At 39.4% G+C, this 14,873-nt stretch overlaps 1 protein-coding gene across 1 annotated transcript; it reads right to left on the bottom strand.

Moving 5' to 3' along the window:
* Window positions 1-5,437: 5,437 nt before the first annotated feature.
* On the bottom strand, window positions 5,438-13,630 carry RBP2 (retinol binding protein 2). Its single transcript, XM_032698068.1, has 4 exons — window positions 13,443-13,630; window positions 10,504-10,682; window positions 7,418-7,519; window positions 5,438-5,681 (listed from the first exon to the last, which is right to left on the bottom strand). Exons 1-4 carry the CDS (start codon window positions 13,513-13,515, stop codon window positions 5,628-5,630), a joined length of 408 nt encoding a protein of 135 aa, XP_032553959.1. The 5' UTR covers window positions 13,516-13,630; the 3' UTR covers window positions 5,438-5,627.
* Window positions 13,631-14,873: the final 1,243 nt, after the last annotated feature.

The following is a 14,873-nucleotide window of genomic DNA, read 5'->3' as shown; positions in this document are numbered from 1 at the left end:
TGACTCAGGATCTGGCCTGGCTGAATGGAATAAATGACTCCATGGAAGTGCTCTCACCTAAGTAGAACTACTTGCAAACCCAGCTCCACTGTACAGTTAGAGGCCTTTATAATTATTTCAAAAGCTGACAATTAATTAAAAACGTTTAAAGAAAAGCTAAAATTACATATTTTGAGAATATGCCATTGTCTCACTTGTCACACACTCTTATTATGACTTTCTCACTTTTGTGCCAAAGGCTCAATTGCCTTTCTGTACTTGAGCAGGAGGAATGACCACAATGACTCCAAATGTTTCAAAGGCACCCCACACTCTTTTTAGGACTGCTGCCCTGGGTGGAGTGTTGGAAGAGCATGGCTTTAGTCTGGCCATCAGAAAATTTAAGCAATCTCTGGCTTTAGTGCATGTCCAGGAAAAACATATACTTATTCTTCAGTTATTAAAGTTCTTTTCCCCTGCACATGTGTAGGAAGAGATGAGCAAATTTTGAAGAAACAAGTGATTAGATACTAGAGATAGACAGCCAGAAAAAGGCAAACCAGATAATTGAGTAAGTAGCAAAAATATTAAATGTAAAGTAGTCAATAAAACAAGTACTACTGTGAGCAGCAGAACTCCTGAAGCTTGGTTTCTAGTGGGTTTTATCTCATGGTTGAATTCATTGGCATCAAAATACCAACTCCAGCCGACAGTTTTCCATGGTTATGGGCATTTATCCTGAGTGATTTTGCTGGAACTTGATAAACATGAGTTCACCCTGCAGCCTGTCTTTTACTGAAGGCATTCTATCAGGCCATTAAATTTCACATAATGTTGTAGAAATACTACATCTTACAGACTTTATCTTGTACAGTCAGGTTTGGTTGGCCAATCTACACTGGGCAACTGGTTCAAAAGCTGTGGAGGTGTGGGCAAACAAATACTATGGACACTATGCCTCATCTTCTTAACAAATGAGGCTACTGAACCCCTTTCAATGTAAAGGTGCATGTGTCTATCCAAAGTGAATGAAATAGAGGGGACAGAAAAAACCCAGTTGAGAAACTACAGGAAAACAACTGACTTTGGATGCACTGACAAAAGGTAGCAAAGGGCATCACATATTTAAAAAGCAGTTTGAAGGAAGGCCCTTTGCAGCTTTCACAGAGAGACATTCCATTTAACTTTCATGCCAGGGTTTAATTCTGAAGTCATAACTAAGTTTACAGCTCTTGCCTAATGTTCACCTGAAGTTTCCATGCTGCAGTTCCAGCCTGTTAGTCCTTGTCCTGTCTTTCTTTCCCTGTCTTTGAGTGTGGGTGACAGTGTGCCTCCATTTCTTGAGCAGAAGCCTTTCATTTTGTATTCTTATGCCAAGTGAAATCTCTGTTTGCTGTCACATAAGACAAAGCTCCTAATCTTTCCATGGATTCCTCCACCTCTAAGAACTCTGGAATATGTATTGTCATCTGCTTCATTCCCATTTCTATTTAACAGTGACTGAAGCACTGCAGTGTGAGATACAATTAAAGCCAATGTGATATTTAGAGAATAACTGACAAAATTTTTACAGTTATTGAAAAGCTTGTCTGGTTAATTTTATTTTAAATCTCGTTTTCACAAAATGATTTCTTCTAATCTTCACCATCTGCATAAGAAGTGTAATCAGCAAGCTGAAATTAAAATCTCTGCCACCTCTGCCCTTCAAATCAATCACAAATTAAACCTGAAAACAGTGTCTTCTAGTAGGAAAAAAACCTTCCAAAGAAATCCCTCTTGTTTATTTCTCTCCACTAAAGTAAAACATTTACCCTTGCTTAAAAGAATACAAATAGATGTTACTAAGCAACTTTTTTTTTTTTCTTCTGAATTTTGTCTTCATCAGATCTTGAAGTAAATGCTGATTTAGAAGCCTTAGACTTTTTGCCAGGTGGCATTGCAGTAGACACCTTTCACAAGCAGCAAATCAGCAGAGCATCCAGGATATTCATGGAAAATTTGAGGGGCGTTCTGGGCATATCCTGGTGACCCTTCAGAGCTCCACAGAAAGGCAGCATCATAGGGACTTGCCACAGAGTGTTATTGGTAGGAGCATTTACAGTGTTATTCTACAGCCTTTGCCTGCAGTGTTGCTCTCTTCTTTTAGCAGCTGGCAAGAAAATGCAGGTAACTTCTGGAGAGAAAAACTGGCTCAATGGAGAGGATTTTTAGTAATTCTGCCATAAACTTTTCTTACACACAGCTTTGTCATTGTCATTTGAAAAGTCCACTGACAGGTGATGGTACTGATTCTTTTCCCAGCACTGTATCAGTAGAAAGGGCTTTTGTACAGTACAGGCTTTTCTGTTTTCTGGATCAGAAGGTTGCTGGTAAATTCCCTTCCTGGAGCTGTATTTGGGTAATATTCTCTGTGAGGAAAAGAATCCATGGAAATGGTAATCCTTCAAAACAGCTGAGACAGCACTGTGTGCCAGAGGGCTGAAAAATGTGAATGAACATGCTCTGATTCACCAGCAAGGGCTGTTCCTCCAGTGCAAGTATTTAATCTGCTGACAAGGAGATAAGAGGCTTTGTACAGCTTGGAGACCAAGCTAACATCCCAAATATGATACAAACAAGGTTACCTTTGGGAGAAATTATAATGCAACATAATGAATATCTCCTCTGTCTCCAGTTCTATGCATACAGTTGTAAAGGACACTGCAGGTTCTTCCATATCAGTATGTCCAGAAACAAAATGCTGTTTTGGAGAATAAAAATCCTTGCACATTTTCTCACTTCCTGTTAAAGAATCTGAAATTTTCATTTCCAAAGTAGATGAGAAAATAGGGTCAAATCCAGTTTTCTTCTAATCAAAGTTTACTTGTGCTCAGTTTCCTACTTCATTTACTTCTGAACCACAACCATAATACGAAACTAATTGGAGAAAGTTTACTCTCCATCTTCAAACTCATAATTTGTGAATTGATGATAGTTCTTTTTGATACATGAAAGGTTTTCTTTTGTTTTATGATTTGGTGTGAAGTCACAAAACCCTTCATTGTGCTCATTCCTGGCAAGAACTATGAGAAATGTCACTGATTAAAACGTGCACATTTTGTTTTCTAGTGATTACTTCCTTTGGATAACATTTTGAAATCTTAAGGAATTGTGGCACTTCTTATCCTTGTAACTGTCAGAGACTTAGAAATAGGAATTAAATACATTTCTACTGGGTTGGCCCTGGATGGACACCAGGTACCAGCTCTCTCACTCCCCTCTGCAGCTGGACAGAGGAGAGAAAATATAACAAATGGTTCATGAGCTGAGATAAGGACAGGGAGAGATCAGTCACCAATCACCATCACAGGCAAAAAAGAGTGAGGATATTAATTAAATTTACTACTGACAGAATTAGAGCAGAAGAATGAGAAGTAAAATAAATCTTAAGAACACCTTCCCCCCACCCCTCCCTCCTTCCAAATTCTGTCTCCTCCCCACAGTGACACAGGGAGATGGGAATGGGGGTCATGGTCGGTTCATCACAGGTTATTTCTGCTGCTGCTGAGGGAGAAGAGTCCTTCCCCTGCTCCCCATGGGGTCTCTCCCATGGGAGACAGTCCTTCACAGCCTTCTCCAGCGTGAGTCCATCCCATGGGCAACAGTTCTTTACAAGCTGCTGCAGTGTGGGTCACTTTTACGTGGGGTGCAGTCCTTCAGGCACAGTCTGCTCCAGTGTGGGCCCCCCACAGGGCCACAAGTCCAGGGAAAACCTGCTCCAGTGTGGGCTCCTCTCCCCACAGATCAGCAGGTCCCTGCAGGGTCCCTGCTCCATCCTGGGCCTCCCATGTGGTCCCAGCCTCCTTTGGATACCCACCTGCTCCGGCCTGGGCTCCTCCAGGGGCTGCAGGAGGGTCTCTGCACCCCGATGGTCCTCCAGGGGCTGCGGGGGAACCTCAGCTCCAGTGCCTGGAGCCCCTTCTGCCCCTCCTGCCCCTCCTTCTCTACTGACCTTGGTTTCTGCAGAGTTGTTCACATGTTCTCACTCTGCTCTTTTCTGGCTGCAATTTTCATCTGCCAAATAATTTTTTTTCCTTCTTAATGGTGTTATCCCAGAGGCATTACTGCCATTCCTGATGGGCTTGGCCTTGGCCAGTGGCAGGTCCATCCTGGCAGCTTCTCACAGAAGCCACCTCTGTAGTCCTCCTGCTACCAAAACCTGGCCACAGAAACTCCATAAAACTAGCTACTAAGAGGAAAATTGACTCAATCCCAGCTGGCACCAGGATAATGTCCATGGCCATGTAAGCATTGGTGACATAATAATCAGATTTTTGCAGATGTAACCTAGTTTTCAGCTGGGACTCCTTTCCTATCCTGAGCTATTGACAGTGAGTGGGCTAAGGAACAGGTAGGGGTGAGGAGAAAGCATATGTTCCTCCAGTTATGAAATTTTCTTTCCACATATTTTCTGTTCTTCCCTACCACTGATCTATTTAGTGAACTTCCACCCCTGCCATAGTAAACAGAAGATGGGGGCTATGGACAAGAGGAAACTTTAACAGTGATAAAGTTGATGTGAAAGTTTTTATATCTGAAAGGCAAGGTTGTAGGAAAGACAGCATGTATTATTAAATAGTTCATATAGCTGGGAAAAAGCAGATGAGCTTTTGGGCATACCAGCTCTTCTTCAGTTCCCTGGAAGGCGCACACGCATTTTGCCAAATCATTTCAGTTCGTCTACTGAAGTAGTGCTCATCAGCCATGGGTAACTTGAACTTGCCTTTAGCAAAGAACATGCATTCTTTTGAAAAACCCTGAATAAAACTGAGTAGAGTTGCATGGAAATGACTTTTCTTTTTCAAGTCTCTGAAAGGTAGGTACAAGGCGAAGAGTGCAGCATGCAGGGTACATGCAGGCTGTGTGTGCTCTGAAGTTTTCCTCTTACATCCTAAGTGTGCCTTAGTTTTTGCACCAGAGAGCAACTGTGAAAATGTAGAGTTTGCTTCAAACAGCAGATTTCTCCCCTGGGATTTTTAGTAGGATGCTGTTTCTAACTGGAGGTTACAGCACTGTCATCGATCTACCACATTAAGGAGCTGCAGCATTTCCCCAGGGCCGTGAGACATTTATCAGGTGATAACTACTATGAGCTATAGACCTGGGCCAAATTCAAGTGAACATCTTGTGAAAGGCCATGTATTGTGCTCAGTGAGCCATTCTGGTACCTGAAACTGTGGACTTAGTGATCCAGGACTAAATTAAATAGAAACACTCCAATGAATGTCCAATTTTACTCAGTCATCCAAATATATTATGATAATGCAGCACTATAGAGAGATATACTGTGGTTGAGATAATTGTGACTGTTAATTGTCAGCCTTGTTGCTAAAGGACATTCCTCTGGAAATGATTTGAAAGACATCATAGAGAAGCAGTATTTGAAAGACAATTACTTTTATTTACCTCCAGACTGAAAGGCAAAGAAATTTATGAGGTTTGTAACTGTTTGATGTTATTTCTATAAAATGTGTTTGTTTCCATAAACAGGAACAAAATATATTCACATAGAAGTGTTAAAGAAGTGAAAATCTGGTTTTATCTTTCTTTTAGACAAAACATAACAGCAGAACAATGTGATGAAGATCAGGGCAGCTTTCTGCTCACTTTTATTTCTTCTTCCTGAACGTCTGATGGCACACCTGGTCTTCACATGTCAGTTCCTGCAGTATTAAAACAATGAGTAAATATATAGTGGTAGAAGTTATATTTTGCATACACAGCAGATCCCAACAGAAATTACTACAACTGAGCCACCGCATTAAAAACTTATGCTTATGAAAAAGAGAACAGAAAGAATAGTGTAATATATGTAACCAAACAGCAGGCATGCACCTCATGTTGCAGTAATTAGTTTTTGACATTTGAATTGAACTCTAAGAAGAATAAACATGAAAAATGCATAAAAATTGTGCTTTAATGCAAGGCCTTTTCATGCTCTGTTATTAAAACAATATACTGTACTAGTTTATAATTCACGTTACCTCATAATTCATGAGAAGCAATGAAACAAAGAAATAATAATAAAAAAGGAATACTTTAAAAAGATGATTTGCTTCAGAGGTGTGCCCAGCTATTTCTCAGGGACCAGAACAATACACCATTTTTGCCCAGTGTTGCAGCTGACCCCTTAAAGTTTGGCACAGCTGCTTGTTGCAATGTAGGCAGTTTGACTAGTCTGATCAGCCAGCATTCCTGTGCAAACAGCACTTTGAAGGGAGCTGGAGCTGGCTTTTTGGCCAGCAGGGAGCCAAACCTGCAATGCAGTTTCTGAAGGCTCTTGTAAGGATCTATTTGGCCTCTCTGTTTCCCCCAGTCTTAGCCTCAGTCGTGGTTCCATCCTGTAGAACCTTTGTTAGGTCAGCTTTTGAGTATGTGTTAAAGTAGATTTGAAGTCACTGGATGGGTGACTTTTAGTTTGGTGGCAGATCATGGTTTTAACTCATAGCTTTGACCTTTCAGGGGTACAGACCTGAGCCACTGTAGTTGCCACACCAAGAATCCACAGAGGAGACATGTGAAGGAGCAGATGTCTGGGTGCAAAGCGTGGCAGAGAACAATGAGATCTCCTCCACAATCTTCCTCCCCCCCACCATTGTGCCATCCAACACTATCGTGCCCATTTCTTGATTGCTCTCCCAGGAAACTCGGGAATCATTATGTGAAATGTTCAAAAAAATGAGTAGATGTGGCAATTCATGGTATGGTTTGGTGGGCATGGTGGTATTCAGTCAGACCTTGGATTTGATGGTCTTGGAAGTCTTTTCCAACCTTTTATGATTCTATTATTTTGAAATCTTTCTGGACTTCACTGCCTGCTTATTTCCTGCACAGGTTCTTCAGGCCTCTCTTGGACTCACCTCTTCTGTCTTTGGGTTCCAGCTACTACCTCAGATGTATTAATATTTTGAAGTTTTTATTGTACTAGCAAAAATAGTTGCAGTAGAGGTTGTTTATGGGATCCTCTTGAGTATCCATGGGTTTCTGATCTGTATTACAACATAGTGGGCTAAAATTTCATAGTGCTTCTTTCAGAACAAAAAATAACATTTCTCTTGCAATCTGCCTGATTGGTTTTTTGTTATTTCTTCATTTTTTTTCTCCTACCAGGGATTACAACAGAATGAGATGATGTTAGAGATGCAACATAACAGGAAGGGTTAATGGCTGGAGGGCAGTGGACTGGAGCAAAAACCCCACTGCAGGGTTATGACTTGACTGGGAGCAGGTGGAAAGAAATAGAGCATTCCTATTACTTAAGGGTAATTTCCTTAGAGTTCAGAGATCAGAACTGTCTAAATAAAGACCTTTCTAACTAGAACAAGGATCATTTGAAATGGAAAACCTGAATGTGTTGCACCCTCAGAGATGTACCATGTATCTGCACAACAGCCCTTACCAGATGCAGAATGTCTCCTTCAATCCAGTGCTTCCAGCCCCTGTTGTTCTTTTCACCTTTCTGAACACAGACCAGTTTGTCACCATCCCAAGTCACCAGTGACTGCATGAATCAGATAATTAATGCAGCTATGTTAATGAGAAGTTAATGAATACATGAAAATAAGTTCAATCAAAAAATGTAAATACACAATTACACAACTGCTTTCTATCATTTCCCATCTTCCTCCTAAAAAACCTCAAATGCCTTTAACCAAAACCCCAGTGCATTCAAGATGCCAACAGCATTTTGAAGGGAAGTTTTGCAGTGCTTTGTTTTCATTTCCAGGTGTTTCTTCCCCTACACATATATCAAGTGTTCATAATAACCAATGAACTGCTGAGTGAGTTAACAGATAATTGTGCAATATATGCAAATTGTACTTTTTTTCTTGCTGTTTAAAGCCATTAATAAGATGGGTGAAGACCTGAGGGTTCATACCAGCTAGTGCAGTGCTAACACCTTTTCTAGGTCTGCATAAAATAACAAGAGAAAGTGGATGTTAGTATCATCTCATACAATAAATTTTTTTTATAAGTTTTCATGCACTTTCATAAAGGCATTTAAAGAGATGTGATCATAAGCTGGACAATGTGGTGTAGCTGACCCTACTTGAGCAGAGGGGTTGGACAAGGTGATCTCAAGAGGTCCCTTCCATCCTCAACCATTTGATGATTTGGTGTGATTCAGAGTCTGTCACTAGTAGGCAGGGTATTGGGTGTGCTGATTCTTGTCCAGGAGCAGGATAACTGTCAGTAAGAAGAATTTCTCTTTACAGGCTAAATCCTCTCTAATATCTGCAGGTGTGCCAGGGTACATTCACAGCAATTTTGTTTGAACTGTTCTAGGTTTGAAACATTGTACTTTAGGGGCATACTTAACCATGTCTCAGACAAATCCTTTTTAGAGACCAGTTACAGTCCATGTAAGTTCAGCTATTATAAAGCTCCAAGTGTACTGGGACCTTAGTTCATTTTCTGCTTCAACACTGGATAATTTATTTCTCTTATGAGGGAGCTTTCTATTAATGCGACAAAAGTCATTCCATTTCAGTTAATTTCTTTTTTATTTACGGAATTTTCAAGCTACATGCTCTCTAAATTATCCATGCCCTCTTTACATTTAAATGTTGCCTACCAATTTTATCACCTTCATCTAACTTTAATGTGTTTGTGGCATTGTTTAGTTAATAAAATGACCGGAACATTCTTTTACAGCAGTCCAGAGAATAATGGCATGACATGCTTCTTTTTTGCTTCTCTTCTCATTAGAAACAAATAATATAATTTGCTAAGAAAACAATATTAGGCCAAAGTAATTAAACCAGGTAGGGTTATAAATGTACACACTGTGTTTTCTTCCTTCCTTCCTCCCTCCCTCCTTCCCTTCCTTTCTCCCTTCCTCTCTTCCTTTCCTTGCCTTTCTTCCCTCCCTCTCTCCCATTGATAGTGAAGAGGAGAGTCTGCAAGTGAAAAGATTTTGCAGGGAAAGCCAAGTGCTTTGGTAGTGGTGAAGGGCACTAGAGGAATGTTAGTTGATGGATTTAAGGAGTGATGCATCTAATGAGTCCTTAGATCCTTCATAATGCCTTCAACTGACCTAAAGAGGTCTGGGAACAATGTTTTAAAGCATGGACTTTGTCACAGGAATATATCCTACCCAGGGCTCACTGGAGAAAGAGATAGGAAGAAAATTTCAATACAGGGATATTCAGGATAGTGGGGAAAAAAAAAAAGGGTTTTATTATTTGATGGCTTGCAGTGCTGTCAATGAGAAATAATTTGGGAGAAGTCATGGAATTACACTGCACAAAGTTAGTTTGAGAATGAAAAGTGATCCATGGTGAATAAACAATGACTCGTGTTAAATTTGTGCCACTCCAGTACACAAATTTGTGAGTTCAAATGTAAATATATCCTTTATGCTGCCAGGTTCCTGGGGCAATTGCCAAAACAAACCAGGTCCTTTGACAGGGAGCTTTGGTCTCAGCTTCTCCGAGCTTGGCAGCTGAGAGCTGAGTGGCAGAACAGGGCTGTGGTGATGGCAAAGAGTCACACAGGGGGATTCAGGGCACGGTGCCAAGAGGAGGCAGGGGATGCAGGATCAGCAAGGCTCGGAAGGGGGCAGGCATTGGAAATGTAAGATCTATCCAGAAAGGCTTTCTAGCTTTGAAAATCTTGCTTCATTATTTTAGGGGTGAGAAGAGAGTAAACCTGCAGTGGTATTGATACAGAAGCATGAGGCTGAATTCAGTAAATGAATTAGGACTCAAGGGTGTTCCTTCCCTCTCTGATAGAGCCTTGTCTGAAGGCCCCACAGGAACTGACTCACTGACTCTGCCACAGGAGGGAGAGAAGGGGCTAAAGCACAGCATGGCCCTTGGTCCAAACCTGTGTGTCTGAACATATCCCCACAGATCCCTGGGGCAATTCTGAGCTCAGGTTACTCCTATAATCCAAAAGGTATCAGAGCATGCACTGCCCCACTTGCCCCTCTGCCCCTGCCAGCAGCCCTGCCACCTGGATCACTGCAAGCTCTGGCTCACATTTCTTTCTTGCCCCTTCCTGAAGCTCCCTTAAGGTTCCCAGCCAAGCAGAGTTTATTTTTAACAGTGTCTAACTGTTAAACTGCCCAGCTGAGGCTGATCAGGCTCAGATTAAAACTACACTCTGAACACAACCATTGCAAACTGAAGATTTATATTGACATGGAAGCAGTCCTAAATTCACAGGGATGAATTTAAAGTTTCATTAAAGAGGATACAGGGGTAAAAATAAGTTTTTCTACTTTCTAAATGCATCAAGAAAGTAGAAAAGCTGGAAAAATTCCCTACTAGAAAAACCTGTAATTAATGATTGTCCTCTTGCGTCTGAGTAACCATCCCGATTCACATTTCTAATAAATGCTTGTAGCAGGAAAGAAAACTGTCTCAAGATGCAAATTATTTCTGCTTTATAAAAATCCTCTGATGTTTGTGAAATATTGGGGGCTTATTTAATGTATTCAGCTGATTTTTGAAACTGCTGACTCAGGTACCAGATTTTTACCTTTACCACTCGGTTATCCAGTCCTTTGGTGTGTTCTTCAAACTCCACCCCCACTGTGTAATCCACATCATAGTTTCTGAAAGTGCTGAGTGTTTTTGTTTTAAAATTATCTCCATTTTGAGTAATCTCCTTTGTTTGTTTCAAGTGTTTTGCAATCTTACGAGTTGCAAAATCAATACCTGTCAAAAACCAAAAGAGAGAGTATCACAATGAAAATTCCAGTATTTGATACCAAAAAAACCCCACCACAGCATATATTTATACATTAAAAAAAAATATGTGGAATATAGTTCCACAAATAATGCTTTTACCTAGAACATTTTGCAGAGAAAAAGATAATTTCAGATAAAAATCATCTTGTGTTTGCAAGTACACTTTCAATTCGATGATCTTCCACTGATTATAACTTTATTTATTAACAGGATATCTGTGGGAATGTGAGCAGAGCTACAGCATACAACCAATAGTGCTTAAATTACCTGAATTTCCAGGTTTTTTTGAGAACATGAAACAACAGGGGCTATTCAGACTGACATTGCCTGTTTGACCTCCCTCACACACAAAGCTGTGGGATGCAGGAGAACTGTTATCATCTGATGACAGGGGACCATTCCTTTGCCATTGCCTTTCCTAAGCATGCAGGAACTCAGGGAGCTCCCTTAGGCACAGGGGGGTACTGCTGTTTGTCCTGCAGGATTACAGATGTTGGCCACTCCTAAAGAAGGATCTCAGAATAATATTCCTTTTCAGAAATAAAGCATGTTAGAACGAGTATGTAACCAAGGGAGAATGAGCCTGTCATCAAAGGGATTCTGGAGTGTTACTTTTATGATGAACCTACAGCCTGTGGGAGTATATAAGAGGTTAATTAATCAACCTAAAATAATGAAATATATACTGGTGACGAACATTCTAATGTAAACAACTGCTTGCAGTGGAATGCCTTGGAAGTTACCAAAGGCAGAATATAGATTACCATGCTGACAGCTTGCCCCAGCCAATCCACCTCATGCCAGCAGCATTACCAGCTGCAATAAATATTTCTGACCAGCTGGCAGGGAATCTTCTTGTGGTGCTCTATGCAAATGAAATAATCTCACATGCTGCTGCAAGAGGCTGAAAAATGGGTTTGGTTTGCCAGCCATCCTTTAGTGGTTTTTGCATGGGAGTTAATCACTGTCAGCTCGGCAATGCCATGTTCTGAAGGAGCCCTTTTTCTTTTGGTAGATTCATTAGACTACTTGTGAAGTACTAATAGAGTTGAGTAAGAGGATTGGCTTTAAAAAAATGTGACTTTTTAACACAGGGAATAATGTTCCTGTTCAGTATTTATATTCAAGACTTCTTGGGTATATTTTATCTGCTGTGGTGGATTAAAGGTATCTCTGGGTCTGATTTATAGCCAGACAACATAAAATTTAGTTCTCTCCGAGGGAAAAAAACTGTCTAGACCTCTAAAGAAATGCTATTTCTGACTAATATATTAGTCTTGTAGCTCCTGGAGAAAATTAGGGGAGGTTTTATTAAAGCATGGTTTTCATAACTGCATTTTGAACAATACAAGCAATAAAAAGGATATAGTGTTCAATTTTGGTAGGTTAAAATACTTTGTAACATGTTTATGATAAAACCCAAAGTTCCTGACTTAAAGGACAAAAGCATTCTTTAATTAAAGTACAGAATATATGTGTGCATTAATTAAAAGGATGGATGAATTTAAAAAAACCCCAAAACCTCAGTGTGCTTTGAATCTGAGCACTTTCATACCTAAAATACCAACTACATGTAAAATTGTGAGAAACAGAACAGAAGAATATTTTTTCACCCTTTGCCTGTAATTTCTTTTCATTCTGAGAATCACCTGTAGCATATGTATCTTTGTGTTGGTTTTGGTGTTGGGTGTTTTTGCTAATCTATTGGCAGTTTTAACTTCATATAACTTATAGTGTCTATGTGCATGTGTACACAAAAAAGCATGATGGAACACTCAATTTGTGACAGCTGGAAGTTGTCTTAAGCATCAGCCAGACCAACAGGCCCCATATTCAAAGCTGAAATCACATTTCAGTTGCACAAAAAATGGCAATTATTCTTCATGCTTAACTAACTGCCAAAGCCCAGCATGCAAATCACTTCAGTTAGTGTGTATCCTTCTCCTGAAATTCATGATATTGGCTGAATCATTCTTATTTTTTTAAAACCTCACAGGTGTCTCTGTATCTTATCTACAGGTGTCCCCAAAGTTATTGATCTTTTTTCTATAAATACAAAGGGCAAAAACTACGAAGATGGAAACTTGCCTTTCTCTCTTAAGAGAGTTGAAGCTTTGAGGAAATTATAAATATTTTCAATTGTTGGTGAATAATGATGAGAGTTTATTTATAAGTATTTATGTGTATTCCTTCTCTTTCAATCTGAACAAATAAATCAATTAGGGTTAAGATTCTTTGGTAAGAGTAAAACTAGTACAAAATCACATAAAGCATCAAATTTTTCATTTATGTAACATATAATTTTAGTAGTTCAAAGTACTAATTAAGTATTAGCATTATTGTTGCTTTAGTGATATAAAACATCCTATTCCTCTTTAGCAGAGCTAACCAGGCTGTGGCTTCACTGGTACAGTAAGTATTTACAGGAATAAAAAGAGTCTCTGTATCTGAAAGCCTGTTATTTTGGATTTTTTTTTCCCCCATCTGTATCTGTTTTTTCATTTACCTAAATAAAGAATAATATATTTGGCTACAAATCTTCTCTTGCTTATATACCTATATCATGGTAATTAGGAGTGCACTGCAATTTGCTGATTTTCCCTCGATTGGCAGAAGCCCTTCTGCCACAACACACACACACCAGAAATCAGCTCCTTAATTTTCAGAAGGATTTTACTTATATTTGGAACATTTCCTCTTTGTACAGATAATATTTTTTTCACTCACCTAAAGCAACCATGTAGCCTTCAAAGTTCTCGTTGGTCTCCATCTCCCAGGTCCCATTGTAGTCAGCCGGCATGGTGGCGACAGCTTCGGATCACCTGCGGCTCCAGAGGGGAGGCTGGAAACAGGATCCGCTCACAGAAGGTTTTATAAAGCTTTTCATAGCTTTTTTTTTTTTTTTTTTTTAAATAAGGTTTATGGCTTTCTAGATAATGCAGTGTAAGGGGCAGAGTGATAACCCTGCAAACTTTGCCTTCATTAACAAAGTTCACTTGAGCAGCTGGCAGACAAGGAACACTCTCAGAAATCCGGAGTAATACAGGACAGGATTTTACAGTGACCTCTGTGAAGAACGACAAGCTGTTATGGGATACCTTTGAAATATATTGAACACAGTGTCAGATTGTGCAATCCAGTTAAAAGTTTCCAAGGTGAATTCTCTTTTTCAGTTCCTTCCTCTGTGTCACTGTTCCCTGTGAAGAGTCAATTTTACGGAACTGTCACACCCAGAACTCCCATTTAAAATTTTTGGAAGGCTCGAATGTGCAAAAAATGTAAGGCAGGGCAGAAAAAGGAATATTCCCATTGAAAACATTTTTGTTTTCCTTTGATTTTCAAAGTAGCTGTACTTATACCAACCACACTTCCATATTTTTGTTTTAATTTAACAACAAGTTTATCAAATATAAAGTAAATAAAAATCAATCATAATTAATATCAAGTCTGCCCTAAGAATGATTTTTAATTACACTGAAACATGGCAGTTTATGTTAGAAAGGTATTTTTCATCCATTGGCATTACACTGTTGTGGACAAACCCACATATTTCAGTTGTGCAAATAAGCACATTCAGAATGTGTCTGAATGGAGAATTTGAATGTGCAGTCAAACTTTATTGGAATTTAAAGTAAGTACTAAAAGCAAATTAACATAAGATTTTACATTGTGTGGCTTTAATCAGTCAAGAGAACTTAGAGATGGCTCTACAGAGAGAGTAATTGAAATGATCAGCAGTCAAAAGCTCCTTAAACTCCTTGCCTTTCTTTCCCTCCTCTTTCTTCCTTTTTTTTTTAATGGGTATATTATTTAAAAATTTATTAGAAAAAGTAATAAAGTCTAGAACTCCAACTCAGAAATAACAAAATTGAATAGTTACTGATCTTATAATGTCTCTTCTATGCCTTCACTTTATTAAAATTTAATGTAAAATTCCACAATTGCTGAAAATTTATGTAGGGTTTTAAAAAAAACAACAAAAAACTAAAGAAATTTGAGACTTTCTGGGAGCTGAGTTCTTAAAATGCCTTAACTTAAGGAGCTAATTTAAGATAAGGAAAGGAAGTATCTTGATCTGTACTTACAGGAGATGGGGAGAGGGTTTTCAATCAGGTGAAGGCTCCAGGAACTGCAGTGACTGACAGTGGAAGTTGGGTG

Source organism: Chiroxiphia lanceolata, chromosome 10 (assembly GCF_009829145.1).
Source record: "Chiroxiphia lanceolata isolate bChiLan1 chromosome 10, bChiLan1.pri, whole genome shotgun sequence".
Lineage (NCBI taxonomy): Eukaryota > Metazoa > Chordata > Aves > Passeriformes > Pipridae > Chiroxiphia > Chiroxiphia lanceolata.
This window is presented reverse-complemented; position numbering and strand designations above follow the sequence as displayed.